The sequence below is a fragment of the Tiliqua scincoides genome, chromosome 3, assembly GCF_035046505.1.
Source record: "Tiliqua scincoides isolate rTilSci1 chromosome 3, rTilSci1.hap2, whole genome shotgun sequence".
NCBI classification, from domain to species: Eukaryota; Metazoa; Chordata; class Lepidosauria; order Squamata; family Scincidae; genus Tiliqua; species Tiliqua scincoides.
The window spans coordinates 133,414,981-133,435,103 of NC_089823.1; the positions used below are offsets into that span (position 1 = coordinate 133,414,981).

A 20,123-nucleotide genomic window follows, 5' to 3' on the forward strand; every position below is an offset into this window, starting at 1 on the left:
AGAAACCTGGAATAAGCAAGCCAGAAGATCAAACCAGATCCATGATTGGAACTCCAAGTCTTTCTCTTTTGCAAAAAAAAATGTAGGGCCCCCAATTTAGATTGGTCATGTAAAACAAGGACAGAATGACAGGGTTAGGGCTGGTTGCTGGGCTCCAAGCATCCCATGTGTAACAACTGCAGGGAGCTCATTATGATTTCTTAAGATTTGTCAAGATTGTATCAACAAGAATTTTTTTCCACTGTATGGATCCAATTTTGGGAGAATAAAGTCATTCCAACCCACAACTTCCTCTTCCTAGTCTTCAAGCATCTCTCCTTTTTTAAAACATTACTATCATCTATTTTCTATTTTCTCTTCTTATAAAGAAAACCTCCTTTGATAAACAAGCAGAAATGAGTCACTATCAAGACTTTTTCAAACATTTATGTATTTCACACTCAATGTATACCTGTTGCTGTCTTTATCCCAAATAGTGGTTCTATTAAAGAGTAATAACATTTTTCAGCACTTGTGCTATAGTTTCATGGTTGGGAAAAAGGAATTTTTTTTCACTTCTAGAGCATCCATTGAAATTGGGTGCTGCAACTTTTTAAATGCCATATTTACTAGCTAACACCCATGATATCACTAACAATAAATGATAATCTATCCCCCATACCATTTAGCATCTTATTTAAAAGAGAGAAAGTGCTCCTTACTGGACCAATGCAAGAGCGCTCACATAGACTATAAACATTTGCATAGAAAAGGCTAGCAAATGCTCCAGTGATCTGGCAAAAGCTTTGCAATAAGGCTACCTGCCTCACACCAATCACATGAAGACAGTGCTGGATTGGAGCTAGCACTATTACACAACTGAAAACAAAATCCTATTGTTTTGTGAGATCCTATTGTGAGAATCCCCCTATTCTCACTTTTTGGAGAGGCCCACAATACCCAAAAATTACTCAGGCAAAGAATTAAATCAGTTGCTTGAAACAAACAGGGGAACATATAGCTCACTGCTTCTTTCCAGATCAGGCCCAATTCAGATCTGGAGGACTGCAATATTTTTAAGTCTACCTTGTAGATTGGGTCATGTTGCCCCCCTGTGGAGGGTGGCGGGTGGGCGGCGGCTGTGCTGGCTGCTGTTGCTGCATGCGATCCTGAAGGCTCCGTGCTTTTCGGATACAGATTTGCAGCTTCTTATCGACTAGGGCTCTGCTGTGAGTGCTAGAGCTGGCATCATGCATGGCAAGTCTTAGTTTAGCTAAAAAGCAAAAGAAAACATAGCAGAAACAAAAACAAAACTGGGGAAGGGGAGAGAAAAACAAAAGATGCGGCAAGAACATAAAAAAGGGACATGCAAATACTGCCACAGAAGAGTTCACAAGGATGCATCCGTTCCCACTAATGCACATTCAGGTTAGCTGTGTGTCCAAACAGGTTAATCAGGACTGAAGGAAAATAAAGTTGAACAATTTTTGTATTTTTTTAAGCAATCCCTTCTTCTCTGTGGCATGGGTCACTCTAACCCTCATGCAAATATCCATTTCATTCCTTTTTATATTCTCTTCTTCAACTCCAAATATAGTTATATTCTAAATGCTAAGAAATCCTGTCAGGAAATGAAATGCGAAACATAGCCAGTTGGGACACTTGCGAGCAGAGCCTTTTGTGAAGTCTGTATGTCACCTTCTGGTTTTCTTTAATCCATAATAGCAGACTTCCACAAATATTTTCAACCTTCCAAAGCCATGACATTATAAACCCAGTTTGTTTGCAACCTTGCTAACCAGCAAGAAGGGAATGGAGGCCAGGGGAAGGAGAATCAGCCAATCAAAAATATAACATATCAAAATAAAGAAATGCAGCAGCACATATTCCCAAAAGTCACAGCACACATTTTAAACTTCTCAGAACGCTGATGCTTCCCTCTTCCTTCTCCTCCTGAAATTTCAACAGGTAGAATACATAGACCCTTTTTTCCTAGGTGACTATGCAGCTTCTCTTTCCCTTTCAAATACATGCTGTAGTTTGGGAAATTCAACCCTTTCCCAAACCAATCATTTGCAGAGGGCTGAAAGGCAAAAGGGAGCGCAAACTAACAGACAAAACAATTTGCTGCAAGGGGAACAGAGCCATCCCTCACTCACAACTGCCTTATTGCAGAAGGAGCCCCTGGAGAAATCCAGGAAACTCGTACCAGGAACTGGAGAAATCCTGAAACTCATTTCCAAGAATTGCGGTAACCAGAAAGATGTGTCCCACTTTCAAGACCAGAACACACACTTTCTTCCAACTGTGAATGCGCATTGACCAGTCAACCTAAGCAATCAGATTAGATATTAGTAAACTGTAAAAAGCGCAGTAAGCTGAAGCAATTTAGAGTTACTTACATATAGCTTCGTTACAGAGAGCCAAAGCTGCAACACAGTCTCCCTTCTGCTCTTGATGCAGTGACTCTTCAAAGATTGAATCTGCCTCTTGCACGGACTTCTCAAAGCCATCAGTCCTCCCTGCAAGGGGCAGTACTCTTCACTTTCATTGACATTCTTTTTTGTTTCCTCCCCCCCCCCTTCAGCTAAGCAGAACTCCTACCTAAAGCAGAGAAGCTGTAGCCCTGTAACTTTACAAACTGCAGACACCAAATTTTGAAGTGTGTTTCCCTGGATCAGACATAAGGCAAATTCAGAAGTGTAACAATTCTGCAAAGAATGACATACAATTGTATATCTCCTTTGCATCTAAAGTAAGTGAGCCAGCAGATGTGCTAAACGGGTGTCTGGGGTAAATAATGGACTGAATGAGGACTAATAAATGGAAATTCAAATCAGACAAAATGGAAATTGTATTGGTGGGTGATTCATCAGACCAGGGAGGTGATGTTCAACCTGCTCTGGGTGAGTTGCACACTCTCTAAATCAGCCATTTTCAACCACTGTGCCGTGGCACACTGGTGTGCTGTGAATGGTTCCCAGGTGTGCCGCAGGTGTGTCAGAAGGAAGCTGCTTGAATCAGTATATAAGGTGGCTATACTGCACCCCCAAAACTAGAGCAAATCAGGCAAAACTGGTATCATTTGTTGATTGAGCACCCCAATATATACCTAAGAACAGTCTAACTTTTATGACAACAAAATGTGTGTAGGTCTGCATAATCTAAGTCTGCAATTCTATACATACTTACTAGAGAGAAAGCTCCTCTGAACTCAGTGGGACTTACATCTGAGTAGATATATATAAGCTTAAGCTGTAAATCAATAAAAGCTGATCTCACAGTTTCTCATTTACACCAATAGAAACAGCAAAACATGGCACTGTGTTCAACATTTGAGCATTTGACTAGCAATTACCTGGGCTAAAGTAACATTTCTTTCCGTGAATGACCTTCCTCATTTATAAAATATTGCTCAATCGTGTTAGGATTCTGGAAAAAACTATCCTTCTGAAAATAGTTCCCCCCTTCTTAAATGGGAAATTCTCAAAGTCTATGGCAAGGAGGCTCGCAGACATTGAAGGTCATCTCTGGGGGCCATTCATGCTTTGGCCCCTTATGTGAATTAGTTTGCCAAAAGCTTTCTAGGACATCTTAAAGATGAACAAATTTATTGTAGCATAAATTTTTAAGGATTATAGTCCATCAGATGCTTGAAATGTGACCCTCAGTAGGCAGGTATGTACATGCATAAAAAGGAAAAAAAAAACCCTGAAAAGAGGGGCATCAAATAGCAAGTTATTCAAAAAGTCAAGTTTTGTGATAAGCTTAAAAATATTAAATGTGTATCTTGTTCCCCAACAGATTCCTGAGCATTACAAGTTAAGGACTTCCTTTCTGTACCCAGTTTCTAAGTACACCTAATAAGCTATGGAGGAATGTGTGTCACTGCAACAGAAGGTATTATTGTAACTGCAAAACTAACAAAGAACCAAATGCTCTTAGTGGAAAACCAGTAAAACTTCAAAGATCACATCGCCTTTATCCTCCCAAGCACATAAGACAAATTCCACAAGATAGTTTTCCTGCCCAGATGTGTTACCCTGGTTTTGTAGCTCATCCAGATCCATAAACCTGCTGGGATGGGGATTAAAGCCCATTGCTGCCTCCAGTTCCTTTTCCCGCTTCCTTCGGAGTTCTTGCTCCTGAGCCCGTCTTGTCACTTCCTCTTGTAACTCATCTAGTTCACTCTTGGAAGAGACAAGAATCTCTCCACCTTTGGAAAAAACAACCACACATACACAAAACTTTTTTTTTTTTTTAAGACCACTGCATTTCATTTAGTTGTCACACCACTTACTAGGACTTTTTTCTGCCTCACGTCAGCTTTCTTAAACCTAATATATTTAACAGAAAGCGTAGGTTAAGCAAATATTACAATGAAAAGGCATATCAAAGAGGCGACCTATTACTACTGGCCATACTGCTGCTTCTCCATCTGTTGGCCATGCATCTCTATCATCTTTGGTTTATCCTCTTTCTCCATTTAACCTGCCACTGTCAAGTCCAACTTCTCAGCGAGTTTCTGAAGACTATACAAATTGGCCATTCCTGATTTTGATAATTACCATTAACCTATGTAGCCTTTTTATCTGCATTCTGTCATGGACTCTATATAGGCTTCAACACCCGTCTGCCTGAACTTCCAGTCAGCTATCCCCAAGGACCAGTCCCAATACACCAGATTCTAATAAATTCCAAACCTTAGAATTAGCTCTGCAATGTGATTAAACTTCCACTAGAGGCCTCTGCCTACACACTCGTTCTCTTTCCTAAGTGCTGTCTCTGATCTCGGTTACCCTACTCTGAAACTTAACTTTCAGTCTGGTTATGACTATGCACCTTCCTCTGGACCTTAGATCTTGTTCTGCTGGATCATACCCTTGCCTCCCAGCCCCTGTACTGATAACACAGACCAACACACATTTTGCTTCCTTAAATGTTACACCAATTCCTGGATATATTTGGGGTGCCAATTCAAAAAACAGCATCCGTTTTGCCCTATCATGTCTAGATTTGGAGACATAGTATGGCCTCATTAATGAACGGTTCAAGCAGCTTCCTCATGAGGAAGCCTACACCATGGCTTCCTCATGAGGAAGCTGCTTAAACCATTCACTAAAGAGGCTACACTATATCTCCAAAACTAGACGCGATAGGGTAAAATGGATGCCATTTTTTGAATCGGCACCCCAAATTCATATCAAATCACCATAAAATTTGGGAAAAACTTTTCTGACCCTCAATTTTGTAGACCTGTGTAACCAGCTTCCTGAGTCCCAGAACTTGATAATCTGGTGCTGATCCCTGCTGAGGTTTTACACCTGGATACACCAACTCTGTTACTTTACTGCTAGGACTGTCTCCAGACCTCTATAGTTTGTTTTTTTTAAACCTACTTTTAACATTTCCTTCAACAGTACACAGAGATCACGTTTCTTTCTCTTTAATCCTCTGCACATGGTTTCTCTGTTACACTTCACATTTAAATTCCTGGGTCTTATGCTGACTTTTTAGTATATTTTCTGGCTGCATTTCCATTCACACTCCCTCTGCTTTACCCAAGATTAGTTGTCTATTGGCCCTGTTTGTGTTCATTCCAGTTCATTTCTTCTTTCACTTTCAACCCTTCTCAGTTCACTTCTTCTTTCTTGGCTTTTTCCATTTCTACTCTAACACTGCAGTCCTATGCATACTTACACTGAACTAAGTCGCACTATGTTCAATAGGGTTTACTTCCAGGTGAGTGTGCATAGTTTTGCAGACTTAGAACGCAAACCAAAGTGCTTGCTCGATCTGCACAAGTCCCGTGCGCTGGCCCAGGAAAGACTCTAACATGTCGTAAAGCATGTTTGCACCTCCTTGTGAGTCTGGCAGGCTGGCACGAGGACACGTGCCAGCCTGCACATGCCGGACCCTGGCCTGCAAAGGGTGAGTTGATGCCGGTCATGGCAGGCCAATGCATGGGAGGGTAGCAGGAGAGTGGAATGGGAGCGTATCTGGGCAGGGAGGGCAGACCGGGACCCAGAGGGGATGACCCATCCTGGGCAACCTTGGTTATATCCTAATCCCCCTCCCAAGCAGCCTGGTGTTACACAGGGTTGCTCAGATTTATGCCAGCAAGATGACGCAGATCTGAGTATTCCTATTGAGGCCACTGCCTTACTACAAAAGGGGAAATAAATCCCCTTACTCCAAGTTGCGCGACAGCCACATCCTACCCTGTTCTGGGTACAGCACAGGTCAGTCAGCCTGCCTGTTCTAGCGTAGGATAGAGTTGGGTTGCCCATAAATTCCAAAACAAAAAATCAAACTATTAAAAAATATATAAACCAGAAATGGTTATAAATTTACAAAAGTTAACCAAACAAGTGTCAAATCCTCCTGTATGTGTCTCCACAAACCTAAGAAAAACTCTGCTGGATTAAGGCCATGGGCCCACCTAGTCCAGTTTCCTGTTTTGTACCAGATGTCTTTGGAAGCACAAAAGACAACAAGATACCTGCATCTTGTTGCCACTCCCTTGCACCTGGTATTCACAGAGATAAACTACCTCTAAAACTCATAGGTAGTACACAGTCATCGTGCCTTATAGTCTGTTATGTACTTTATCTCCACAAATCTGTTCAATCCCCTTTTAAAGTCACGTAGGTCAAGAGTGACACAACATGCTTTCTCTGAGTCATCACAGCCTTAGTTCTTTTGAGCTGTTTACTACCAATTAATTCTAATCTTTATATGCCTATTGTTACTAAGCCCTGCTTCCTCCTCAATTGTCCTGCCCATGTTTAATCTGTGATCCTCACATGTTCTATACATATGCTTTCAATAAATGCTCAAACACAACTGTTTCATTGCAATAACCATGCAATCTGTTAAGCAGTGCATAACCAGAACTGTCAACACCTGCTATTAAAGGAAAAAGAACAAGCCTTTGCTCTAAGGCAAACCTGTACAACTTATGATGCGCCGAGCCAAGGCACTATTCAGGTAATAAACATCTTTTTTCTTTTCTTTCTGTGTGTCTGAGTGCACGTGCCTGCCTTGCAAGCAGTTGCAAGCGCAGGAGGTATCAAGCACCTGGCAGGTCACAATGCAGGTTGGTGGGCTGAATGCAGTTGGTGAATCCAACTGAGTTGGGTAAGTTTAGCAGACCTACTCCAAAGTAAGCCAAATAAGATGACTGACAGTAATCAGATTCTTTTGTTTTGCATAATTTAAACTGCATCTCCTAGTCATAGGAAAAGGGTCTGCAAGGAAATGAAGCGTCACCAATATGCTGGATCCTATGTATTTCTTTCACTCACTTGCACATATGCACATTCTCAGATGTTATCAGCTATTGCCTACACACTTGCAAGCACGTTCATAGCAATACAGGCTTGAAATCTTGGCTCATTCATAAACTTTGCTTAGAATAAGGTGGGATTTGCTAAGTTTGGATCCCATTAAACCAGAACTAGAAATATAAATGTGCACTACTTGTCTCCTCTGCAGACAATACACCACTTACACTCAGGTTCAATGCTCATGAACAATGCACAAAGTTCATTACTGATTCTGTTGATTCTCATGATTGTTTGATACCTAAAACAGATCAATGAGGAGTACATGTAGCTCTACTTACAAGTTTAGCAGTGTCAAAAGTTTGATTACCTTCCTCTTCTTGCAACTGTGGAATAGCCAACAGCTAGAGGAGACCACAAATCTAATTTATGCTCCAGGGCTTCAGATGTTTTGCAGTTAAAAAAAAAATAGGCATCTTACCATTACTAACGAGGTGCTTGTTTTTTGCCCAGCAAGTGTTAGATGAAGCAGATTCGACTTCCAAGATGCTGCTACTATGTGATTTGGGAATATTACGCCAAGCAGGAACAGGTCGCTTCATATGAGAATCCCTTTGAAAGGAAAAACAAGATTATTATAATATGGAACACCTGACCATCTTTGATTCTACGGTCTCTTCCAGAATCAAAGTCTCTATAGTCTTTTCTGTATTATTGACACAGAAAATATATATTTGGGGTTGGTGTTTCTTAACTCTCTTAAAGAGTTTGGTAGTGAAAACAGTGTAGTGTGTGCTCCCTCTCCTTGTGAGTGCTCCTCCTTGGTTTTAATAACAGTTACAAGCCTATAATAGCATCATTTTTAGCCATGGTTAATGTGAATTAGGGTTTCCGTTCACTACAGTTTTGAAACAAGATGGTGCCCACATAAGCTTTTACCATAGTTAAGTGTAGTAGAAAGAATCTGTGCCAGAGAAGGGAGTGATGGGGAAGAGAGTACATGATCCCACATCCTGCTCACAATCTCTTAATTAAGGAATAAAGAGCAATATGTTTGAACAGGCTCTTCGTTCATATCACAATGCTCAGAAATAATCTATGGTTTTAAGATGAACTGCATCTTAACATGCAGCCAGCCTACAGTTTGTGAAATAGCTACCTCATGTATATATAATGGCTAAGGCTTGTAATATAAACAGCCAAGTACCTCACAGGTACAATTAAAATTTAACAATAAAAAGGTGGTTTGTTTACTTTTACAGGTGAACTGTGGTGACCCACAGCTATAGTGGGAGAATACCTGAGCACCAGACACCATCTACTTGTGTGTAGTTCAAGGACTAGAGATTTACTCGTGACAGAAAAAAGAGCCTTGAACCACACCTATGCATCTAAGAATTACCTTCTCTTAACACCATCACATGTACAAAAGACTACCATGCTCTAGGCAAGGAAAGGACCACTTTTCACAACTTTGTTCCCTTACCTCTCCCTTGGGCAGCTTCCATACATTATGTATTACTCAAAATTTATAGATGGCTTTTCAGTGTAAATGCCCAAAGTTGTTAACTGTCAAACCACATGGTGTTTCATGAATAGTATCTGAACTGAGCTTTAGATTGTTGCAAACAGAGGCTTAAAATGCATTTTTACAAAACTTGCCTGGAGGTTCCTGAACTCTCAGACAGAGGTATGTCCAGACTAACTGGGCTGCTGCTGTTGCGTTCACTACTTTCATAACCAGACTCCATCCTTTGGATCAGACGAGGATGTTGATCTGTCATACAGTGAGAGCCCCGACCTAAAGCCCAGTGCTTATACCTGTTTGATTGGTTTGGTCTTATTTGAGAGACTGGCTCCTTTTGCAGTTCTTCTGTAAATTCTTTATCTGATAAAATAAAATGAAAATGTCAAAAGACTCAACTTTCATTCCCTCACTCCCTATATACATATTATTTCAGCTTCCTAAGTGTTCCTTAATAGGCAATATTACATGCATGTTCAGAAACAAATACATTAAAGCAATTGAGGTAAAATATTTGCAGGTGTGCTAGTAATTGGTCAAGATTTCACCTCCCTTTTCTTCTAGACATTCAGCTGTCAAGATGGACTAAAAATTATTTTAAAAGAAGATTTAAAACATCAGATTTCAAAAAAATTAAATTTGATGTTTTACTTTTAAAATTGAAGTTATATTAAGTTTCTTTTTAAAAACTGATTTTAAAAAAACCTGACTTCAGAATAACACTACGTGTTAAAGCAGGTTGATCATTAATGGGTTGCCCTGCCACTTTTAGAAACTAGAAGTTGCCCCCAGAAAACTAAGCGGTGACTCAAAAGTTCCTGGTTTGCAACATATTCCTCAGCATGGAAATAGCCTTTAAAAAAGGAAAAAATTCAGAAGTGCACAGTTCATCCACCAACCCAGGTCTCTCCTCGTCTCTTCCTATTGTAATCCAGAGGTGCAATTGACCAGGTATTGCCTCCTGGTGGGGGAGGAAAATGGATCGCAGATGTCTGATATGCAACTGAGCTCAGATCAAAACACCCTTACAGGATATCATCATTCCCATATGTTTTGCCAGTTCTATCAGGTCTGCCTGATGAGCTGCGTGCACATTGCTGACCAAGGCTTGAATTTTCTGCTATCCCTTCTTTGACAGCGTCATATGGAATGCAACTGTGTCCAGGAACATCCCCAGATATCCCAACCTCTGCACTGGTTTGAGAGAGCTCTTCTTCTAGTTTATTACAAACCTGTGCTGTTGCAGGCAACACACTGTCATTTGGAACTTATCAGAACATTGTACAGATAAAGGCATACAAAGACCCCCTGGAGCCTTAGGTGGGCCACCAATGTCACCAGGACCCTTATGGAGATGGGGGGGGGGGAAACGGGACACAGGTCAGTCTGATTAGCAGAACCAGATACTGATAATGGCTAGATCCATAGGCAAATTGCAGGAATCTCCAATGTCTTGAGAGAACACAGAAACGAAGACATGCCTCAGACAGATTGATCAATGTAAAGGAATTTACTTGCTGTAGGGCCACCATAGTAGAATGCAGTGTCTCCATCATCTTGCGTAGAAATGTATTCAGCCACTTGAAGTCCAAGATGGCTCAAATACTGCCATTCTATTTTGGAATTAAGAAAAGAATGGGAAAGAGCCTGGAACACCTCTGGGACCATGGAAGAGGTTTGACTGCTTTGATCACCAACAAATGTTGGATGGCTTGCAGCATCAAGGATGACTTCTCTTTGATCTTTTGCTCAAGTGAGCTCCTGAACCTGTTCCTAGGCCTCCTGGCAAACTGCAGAGAACATCTGGACATCACTCTTTTTAAAATCCAAGAGTCTGTTTGGAGGAGCATCACTGGCATACAAACAGAAGGAGCTGTCTGCCATTCTGGCTTTGAACCTGGAACTCCTGATGCCAAGTTGAATGTAGCTAGATTTCTATTCTTTGGCAACCTTGGAGGAGGAAACAGAGAGTCCCTTTGCTGAACTATTATCCAGATAACTTGAATCTAGCCCATCTGCTTCAAAGTCAGGAGTGATCTCTAGCCTTGAATTACTGGCAAAATGACTGCTGAGCCATGGGCTTGCATTTCTCCTTATGGGCTGCAGAGGCAGCCTTCTGTTTGGCTTTAGTATTGGTCAGGACAAAATCTAATGCCTCACCAAACAACTTAGAACTTGCCCAACTTAAAACAGAATGTCTGGAATCCCAGACCACTGGTATAACACATATGGTTGTGCAGTGGCCCTAGAAGAGACCTAAATAGCGTCCAAAGAGGAATCCAATAAGGACAGCTTCTTGAGGACATCCTGCCAATTCCTCAGCCCAGAGAGAAGTTGCCTAATACCCAATGGTGGCAAAAGACCTTATGGCAGCAGTTGATGAAGCTGTGAAGTTGATGAAGCCGTTATTAAGCTGCGCTTAATAACATGTTTTAGGCACTTGTCACAGGCATCCCTGGGTTTACCTTCACCTTCCTCCATGTTGATTTCTATTTCTGGGGATAGTGTTGAATAGAAATGGCCTTGAACAGAAGCAAAGAAAAAGCTTGTCAGGCAAATCCTGATCTGCCACTGCTTCCTCAGTCAGCTTACCCTCCACTAAAGGAGCTGATCCTGCACCTGATCCTCCAACAAATCAGAAGAGAGGAGTGGGAACTAATGGCAGAGCCTACCTCCCTACGTCCAGCTGAGAGGCATCCTATGCATGGTCCAGAGTAGCACTGCCCACCCTCTTTGGAGATCCATGCTCGCCAGACATATCTGGCTAGACAGAAATTGTATCTCTGTAGCCTGGTATAAAGATCCAAAAGCAGTACACTAATGACTTTGATCTCCTAGCATGCTATGTGCACTCAACTCAACCTACCCTATCTGAAGAAAAAGACATGAAGGGGAGACCATCACGTGTGAGCAGTGGACGAAGCCACTGCAGCATTTGCTTTGCAAAAATTTTCCAAAAGCCATTAGGAAAAGCAGGGGAATTTTTTAAAAAAGGCACTCTTTAAAGTTCCTGAAAATCACTGCAGTTGCGCTGCAAACCGCAGCGAAAAGAGCCCCCTGACAGCAGAGCCCTGCAGTAGCAACTTGCTCCTGCCACTGTCCAGGCCTGCATCCTGCTGGGAAAATGGAGGGAACGAGAGCCCATGAGGCCCACCATGCTCTAGTACAGCTTACTTTAATTGATCCAGAACAAAAAGAGCACTGCCAATTCTGCCCTCCCCAGTGAAGGACCCTGGCCCTATCTAGCTAACAGGAAGGGACAGGAAGAATTCTGGTCTGTGCTAGGCTGCAAAAAACCATGGAGTTGGAGCTCTGCGGAGACTGTGTCAGTCCTAGTTGAGGCAGGGCCGAACTGGGGACTGGATGCCCTCCAAGCAGGAAGAGTAAATAGTTTGCTGGCCCTGCCTCTGATGATGTGGGAGGGGCAGATGCAAGGAATAAAGAATGCCCCCCTTCCTCTGACTGAGGTTTCAGAAGTCAGCTCAAGGTCCCTTAACTTGGAGCTTTTGATTAAGGTAACAGAGCCAGAGAAATATTACAGCCCTGATACTTCCATCAAGGCTGTCCACCTCTCTTTCCCCAGTCACTCCACCTCTTTCAAGAGGCAACACTTTCAAGAACACTGTTCAAGAAAGAGGTGCCTCAGTGAAATATGAGTGATAATCAGGTTGCTCCAGACAATCCTGGAACTTTAGGGCTTTGTCTCCCCAACGTACAGCAACCTGACTTGGAGGACCTCCTTTGAATCCTCCCAACTACAGTATAGGGTATTTTTTTCTCTTTTACCAGGTTTTCCTTCTTCTCTTTGAACCACCACCAGGAGGCTCTGCTTCTTTCTAGGTGGTAATTTTCCTTCTGGGACAAAGTCATATTAGCATATGGAAAGCATTTTTGTACTTTCCCTCCTTCCCCCCCTTTCCCTCTATCTGCCACCCATCTGTAGGTTGCCAATGCTCACTCTCATCTCCCCATTCCAGTTCTCCTAATTCTCTTTCATTCAAGCACATAATAACTTGCTTAGCATTGTATAAGCATACGTTATTTTAAGTCCTCATGTTATTTCTCTTTTGTATTAAGTCAGTAATACTTTTCCTTTAGAAGTATTTTGGGCATGGAGTCATTTGTTATTCCCATCTCCCAGTCCAGAAAAATGTGCTCTGTGGCCAAAGTATTTCAGATGAATGTCTTCAGAACACCCATGGTACCAACAGCGAGTACAAATTTATACTTCACCAATTCTTAGAGACTATTTATTACTTTACATATTATTGAGCTGAGTCCTGGCAATGGAACACATTCCAGTTTAGTAACTCTGACTCAGATTACAGGGTATAGGTATATAGGTGAGTGGAGGAGGGAGGAAAAAAGATATGGATGCCCACTTTCAAAGCTCTGCACAGCCTTGTTGTAAGTGCTTGTTTGAGCAATCATATGTTATGTTTGGTCTTTGATTAGTCAGAATTTGTAAGGAGAAACATTAATGAAAGACTCCTACACAAGGGAAGCTGTTTGTTGTTTTGTTCTCCTCTTAAGTCATATAAAACTTTTTAAAAAAATCTCCTGTTCGTTAGTTTTGGATTCTGTCCTCTTCTTTTTCCAAATTTTGTGATCCCAGAGCAGCTGCGACTGTGTTATCAGAGATTTTATTCCCTCCAAAAAGTAGACATTAAAATTAATGTATATGTTGGTAGACAGACTACTAAAGTATTTCACGTAGAATGTATCTGCAGGTCTTTAAGTACATGAAAAATCTTGAGGTTAAGCCATGACCTTCCATCAAATGCATGAAGATAAAAGCCTGCCTTTCAGTACCTAAAAATGAGCCAGAGAAAAATATCCCAGTTTTGCTGTCAATCATTGTAAATGTAACATCTTGGGTAATATATTATGATAATTTATGTATATGTACATTTGTCTACTATACAGCATTTACATTTAAGGTACAAATTAAACAACTTTAAATCCAATTGACTTCAAAGGGAGAGAAAGCCTGTGCTTTATTCTCTCACAGTACAAGTTAAGGATGAAGATTTTTGGCTGTACTATTCCAATATCTATCTCATGAAGAAACACTGATCTATCCAGTTAATGATGAGAATTCTCCAGATGCAAATAGTTAAGTGATCTGGTTTAGAGATTTTTTTGTATATACAGAGAAATAAATGAAAATCTATTAGTTTCACAATAGTCCATCTTAATGCAAAGGCTATGTAGCCAAAGGCTTTGCATTGTGCTCTTAGGTTTTATAAAGGTTTCATTTAGGTGCAAAACACTGTTTTAATTGTTAGTATGCATGCTTGTTCAGGAAATATATGAATTACAGAATGGAAAAACCTTTAAATCACTAATTTAAAATTGTCTTATTAGCATCAGTCACCTAGTTACTTATGATATTAAAGAACACTATCCAGATTAGATGCATCTTCCATTCCTGATAGTATTGATGTAGGCGTGGCCACAAAATGCACACACTTTATTACATCATATAACAGGAAACCTCTTTTCATATTCCTTTGCTTTCAAGCATCAAAATATTGTTCACTCAAAAATACCACTATGTTTCTGTAATTTAAAGTGGTACATAGACTGTGTGGTATGTTGGCATTCCATTTTCTAATATTTATCACAAATCAACTTACCTTTTTTTTGCCTTGACTTTCCCATGTCTTTCTTCGGCCTATTTACCTCTATTTACCCATTCATCTTAAATGACTAGTACTTTCCTCTCTATTCCTTTCATATATCTGATGCCCATTTTTCTATCTCAATTTACTTTTTAGTGATTTCCATTGCTCTTTATTTTTAGATCCTTCCAAAGGTCCTCACTTCCTCATCCTCATCAGAAGACTACATCAGCTTCATTTATCCATCTGAAATCCAGACAAACTCTTTCACTCACATATGGGGAAGCTCTGGAACTTTTGGACAAGGAAGGTTTAAACAGTTTCACCATTCCCTTGCACAGCTTTCTGGTTTAAAACAGTACAAAGGAAAATAGAGGCTTCCCTCAAATGCTGAGCTGACAAAGGATGAGTAAATAGCCCATAAGTCAACAACATAACTTAACACCACTGCAGATGTTTCTACATAGTAGCTATAAAAAATGAAAGCATTTCCCATTCCATTCCAACTTGCATCTCTCCCACATTCTTACCTGCATCTTCAGAGAAGGGGCTGAGCTGTGTGTAGCCACATTGTTTCCTCTTCTCTTTACTGAAGATGCTGTCTATGTTCAGTGATTCCCTTTTGGGTCTCCAAGTTGGACGGTATTTGCTAGATGAACTTGATTTAGATTCACTACTAGTACTCTCCATTTCCCAGTCTCGAGACTGAGCAGGCAGAGCTCGGGGAAGGGACTGTATCTCAGCCTGATCCTTCCCTCCACATGGAGAACTCTGGCTTGTCTGTGATGGTCTGTTGTGGATCATGTTGCTGACTGTCTCTTTAAATTCCCTCAGCCTGCTGGTGCTGCTGGATGTCTTAGGGGCAGTTCTGGGGGCCTGTTTCTCCTTCAATGTTTCCCCTACAGTTTAAGAAGAGAATAAGAAGGCAGAATGAGCTACATAAATAGCTTTTCAAATTAACAGCACTATTCAGATCATCTTGCTGAAGTGAAAGAGTCAGAAAAGAAAGCCTAAACCATACCTCAAACTAGTCAACTATGCAAATGAATTAAATCGTTCCTCTACCTTCACTGTGATATCCTGATGGCTGTGACTCATCTCCCTTTTTCCGAGACTTGCTGGAACTCCTCTTACGCTCTGTCAGTGACCCCTTTTTGGAAATATGCCTCTGATTACATTCACTGTCTGTCAGGTGCCCTGAAGGAACAAATGGAATGTATTTCAGAGGAAAGGTGCATTTCAAATTTTCTGTTCAGTATTTTAAGAATAGTATTCCCTGCTCATTTCCCACAACCCACAGATATAAGCAGTGGTTCCCAAACTGTGTGTCACAGCACCCAAAGGCAATGTGGTAAACTCATAGGGATGCCATGGGCTGTCACCAGCAGCTCCTTACTGGCTCTCCCTGGCAGAGCCATCTTGAATGGCACCAGATCTCACACAATTCAAGATGGCGGTGCCTGGGAGAGCTGGGTGATTGTGGCGCCACAACAGAGCAAGCGCTGTGACCATGGTAAGTTTGAGAACCATCATGTTAAGGTATCATCTCAATAGCATCTTGTTTCCACATAGTGTTAGCTACAGCATGTAAGAACTTTACGCTAAGCAGCTAGGGCACTTCTCTTCTCACACAGATACAAGAGTGTCCTCAGTATCTGCGGGGGTTCCATTCTGGAACCCTCTATGGATAGCGGAAACACCAGATACTGGGGATGCCCCCACCCTCTGAAGGAAAGGAGAAAACAGCTCCCCACACCACCAGAAGGTGAGCGGAGGGGGGCCCCGCATCTGCAGATAAGCAAAACCATGGATACGGGATCTGAGGATAGGGGGCACCCTGTATACAAAGGCAGTCATATGGATAGGCAAATTATCCATCCCTGAAATCTTCTGTGACACTCTGCTTCTTATGTGGCAACCTATCATTTGTATTTTCTTTCACTTTAGAATGTGATCACTGTTTCCCACTCCTCTAACAACAGAATGATTATTTATTATATTTTGATATCACCTTTTAGTTTTCCACATAATTTAATTCCAGCTAACAACCAGAGAACAGGAAACTGTCTTCTACACAGCAGTACTTTCAGATACCATAACCAGATTATAAAATTCCAGTTTTCTAGATTTTGGTTCTACCCCACACTCAGTGCGATACTTGAGCCAATACTGCAACCACACAACGAACAAACCAGAAGTATGAACAAAATGTAGGAAATCATTTGAAAAATGGTTTCAGAACCAGCATCAATGATGGACAAGACATAGTAAATAGTATCTTCTTTTTTATTTCATTTACAGGTGTGCACCCCTTAGCAACATTCCAGCTAACGTTGGGATCACATATCCAACGACCACATGTGGACATGTGGTCAACAGCGGGCACACGGAAGTTGCACGAGAAGCATGATTTCCCTTAGTCTGAGCCTTGCAGAGGCAGTGCTCGGACATGTGCTGCCTCTGGGAGGCTCAGATGACCCTACTGAGGGGAGAGGAGCAGAGCATCCCTTTCTCTGAGGGGGGTCCACATTGCATCAAGTGCTGCTTGATGGGGATTGTGGTCCTGATTCCCATCATTACGTGGCTGACAACTGTATTTATAATTTTTTAAAAGGGAAAACACTAAATAAAAGAAGAGAAAAACAAATGCAAATACCTCTAATAATGTAGCACGGGTGAAGTAAAATGTTCCAATTACTTACAGCTTTATATCTTAATATAATATAAATTTCCACCCATATATATGTTATATATCCAACAGCCCCTTTTATCTTCTTATTACAAGCATTCCAATTCAGATTATTATTTCAGATTAATGTTCTCTATTCCATTCAATCTAACCTTCAAATCCACAACTCATTAACTCATTATTCCCGCCCTCATGCAGAAAGTTTATAGTTTGTTTCCAGTTCTTCATAAAAATTTTTTGCTGATTTTTCTTTAAGTCATAAGTTTATCTATTTGATAGTAACTTTTTCTTTAAAAAATATTTAAATCAACAGAAATATGAAAGGAAAAAGTGACATTCTTTTTACCTATAAATTAGGGAATTTACTAAGGAAAGGTGGTATAGAAATCTCCAAAATAAATAATAAATTCCCATTCTTGGAGGTGGCAGGGGAGGCAATTGTCATACCTGGACAGTATCTTATCTTGGCTACAGGCAAGTTCAGGTTGCTAGGATACTAAGGAGACGGGCTACCTAGACTTACACACTGAGTCTAGCAAAGAAAGCCTATTCTACTATGTTGACTTATCCAACACTTATTTTCAAAAATTTATTTTAACAAAAATACACATAAAACACACAAAACAACAATGCTAATAACTATGCCAGTGGAGAAGTCATATTAAGTTTATAAATCAGGCAATAGTATATCTCACCAAAGAATTCCACCATGTACTTTATAAACTTATCTGGCACAATACACTCTGGAACAAAACACTCAAGATAAGATTTTGAGGACATGGCAGGTAGATATCCCTGAAAGCTGAAATATCCTGAACCATTCAGCTCAATTCTGAAACTTGCAAGGTAAGAAAAGGGGAGGGGCAACTACCTTCTCGTGCCATCTCTGAAAATTTACAGTTAAGAAAAATTTCCCTTTATCCTGCAGGGAAGACAGTTGTAATATGTGTATAAAACCAGTGTTAGCTATATGACAGGTCTCAAACAGCAGCTTGCAGACACTCCTGCCAAAAGCTGCTTCGGTCAAAGAAAGGCATTTTCTAATGTTAAAGTGGTCTGGTTATCTCTAAAGCTGCACAATATGTCTCTTCAAAGAGGATAACTGTCTTCTCTGCTGAAGCAACCACCCCCTAATGAGAAGCAACATGCTTCTTGCTTTATGGGCAAGTAATGTATATCATTGTTAAGACATATGAAAATGTTGTGTTTCCATGTTCATGTTTCATGATTTTCCTTAAGTAAGTTTAATAAAAATTAAACTGTCTTAGATCTATCCAGAAAAAACCTCAGGGTTCTACAAACATCCTGTTGTATGCCTTTCCCCTCTCCCCAGGTTATGCAATGGTATGAGGAGCCCTTCATGGTATCTGAGCAACTGCCTTCTTCCATATATACCAGCTGACTCCCTTAAATAATTCAAGGTGGCCCTCCTGCATGAGTCACCCTTGACGGAGGCCAAACAGGCAGCAACAAGAAGCAAGGCCATCTCTGTGGTGACACCACAACTAGGGAACACCCTCCCTCTTGATTTGAGAAGTACTTTATCTGTTTTATTTATGCTGTTGTTCCTTGCTTTTATTGTTTTATTGAGCAGTTTAGTATTGATTTTTTTATTTTATTGTTTATATTATGATAAATTATAGTAAAACACATGTAAGCTGTCTTGGGCACCCCACTATGTGGAGAAAAGGCAGGGTAGAAAAAGCTAAATATAAGCTTGTAACATATGGAATTAATTTATTGTGTCATGAAGGAAGATATGTATTTCAATTCTTCTTTGCCCTTACAGAAGGCTCACTGGCTCTTACTGGCTGCTACAGCATCAAGCTCTGAAACCCAGGCAGAAGTAACAACTGTTTGAGAGCATAATATATCAGTGGTATAAAATTAATTTCAGCTGAAACCATTTCAGTTTTAAGGATAACACTTTATCCTTCATACCAAGTGACACTGTGAGATCAGTCATTTCTGGATCATGAGCAGGAATGAGATAATGTTTGTCAACTGGCAAAAAGGTCTATTTTGGCTGGCTGAACCTTAATAGTATCAGTACAAAAGCAAGAAGTTAGAGCATCCGCTCTGAGTGGTTGAAGGGTCTTTATGAGTGAGTCTGTTAAGGCAATCCTATTTCCACTAGGAGGATTTCTAGAAAGGTTGTTAACCTTGTTGGCTTCCTGTTGGAGATCTCCTACCTGTCTGGTGATCTATATATATGATCACTGTAGACATGACTAAGAGCTATTAATCCCTTGATATGATCCTAGCAGGCCCTGAACACTAACCTGATTGTCTTTAATGCCAGCCAGTTGAGTTTTTCTTGACTATGCCTGCAGTTCAAGCCCTCAAAAGAACTCAAGATGAGTATCTTACCGTAGATACTTGCCTATAAGGCAAAAAATTTCTTCCCAGAAAAGCAGCCTGAATCATTGGCCCGCCTTATCCCCAGGGCAGGCAATCAGCGAGGGTGGGGGGGAGGCAAGTGAGCCAGCCAATCACTATTGTGGGAGCGAGGGAGAGAGCAAGGGACAAGTGATCTTCTGCTGAGAGGAGGCTGTGCAGGCTGGGGTTGCTGCTGAGCGTTTGCAGCTGCCTTCGGGTGTGGTGCAGGTGTGCTCCATGTGCTCCTTCAGGCTGTTGCCCAGCTGCAGAAGCTCCAAGGGCAGGACAGGGCAATTGCCACCACAGCCATCAGCAGCCGCCCTCACTCAGCACCAGCGCCCACGGAGGCATCTCTGGAGCGGCACCCAAGACAGAGCAGGAGACAATGAGCTGTGTGTGGGAGGGGGTGTCTGAGCGAGGGAGGAGCAGTCATTTGAAACAGCTGAGTCCATCTCCTCTTTTCTTCTTGTTCCCCCTTCCTACCGTATTTAAACTTCAAACACTCCATTGGAAAGCCCAACTTGCTAACCCCCTTCCCATCTCCCCACAGATGAAGTTGGACAGGGTGGGGAAGGGGGGAGAGTGATCTTTTTAAAGAGAGAGAGAGGCAGCCTGCAGAAGGCTGTACCTTTGCTTCTCAA

The 20,123-nt window shown here is 41.3% G+C and overlaps 1 protein-coding gene across 3 annotated transcripts in view; it reads right to left on the reverse strand.

Moving 5' to 3' along the window:
* Window positions 1-20,123, reverse strand: part of USP54 (ubiquitin specific peptidase 54) — a 77,427-nt gene that overhangs the window by 18,621 nt on the left and 38,683 nt on the right. For 2 of the 3 annotated variants that reach the window (XM_066621152.1, XM_066621153.1), the window contains exons 11-17: window positions 15,480-15,611; window positions 14,945-15,313; window positions 8,928-9,153; window positions 7,747-7,877; window positions 4,022-4,195; window positions 2,382-2,501; window positions 1,066-1,252 (exon numbers count right to left, since the gene is read on the reverse strand). In XM_066621152.1, coding sequence (XP_066477249.1) covers window positions 1,066-1,252; window positions 2,382-2,501; window positions 4,022-4,195; window positions 7,747-7,877; window positions 8,928-9,153; window positions 14,945-15,313; window positions 15,480-15,611 — 1,339 coding nt within the window. The remainder of the gene's footprint in view (window positions 1-1,065; window positions 1,253-2,381; window positions 2,502-4,021; window positions 4,196-7,746; window positions 7,878-8,927; window positions 9,154-14,944; window positions 15,314-15,479; window positions 15,612-20,123) is intronic. The other variant, XM_066621154.1, reaches the window with a different exon arrangement.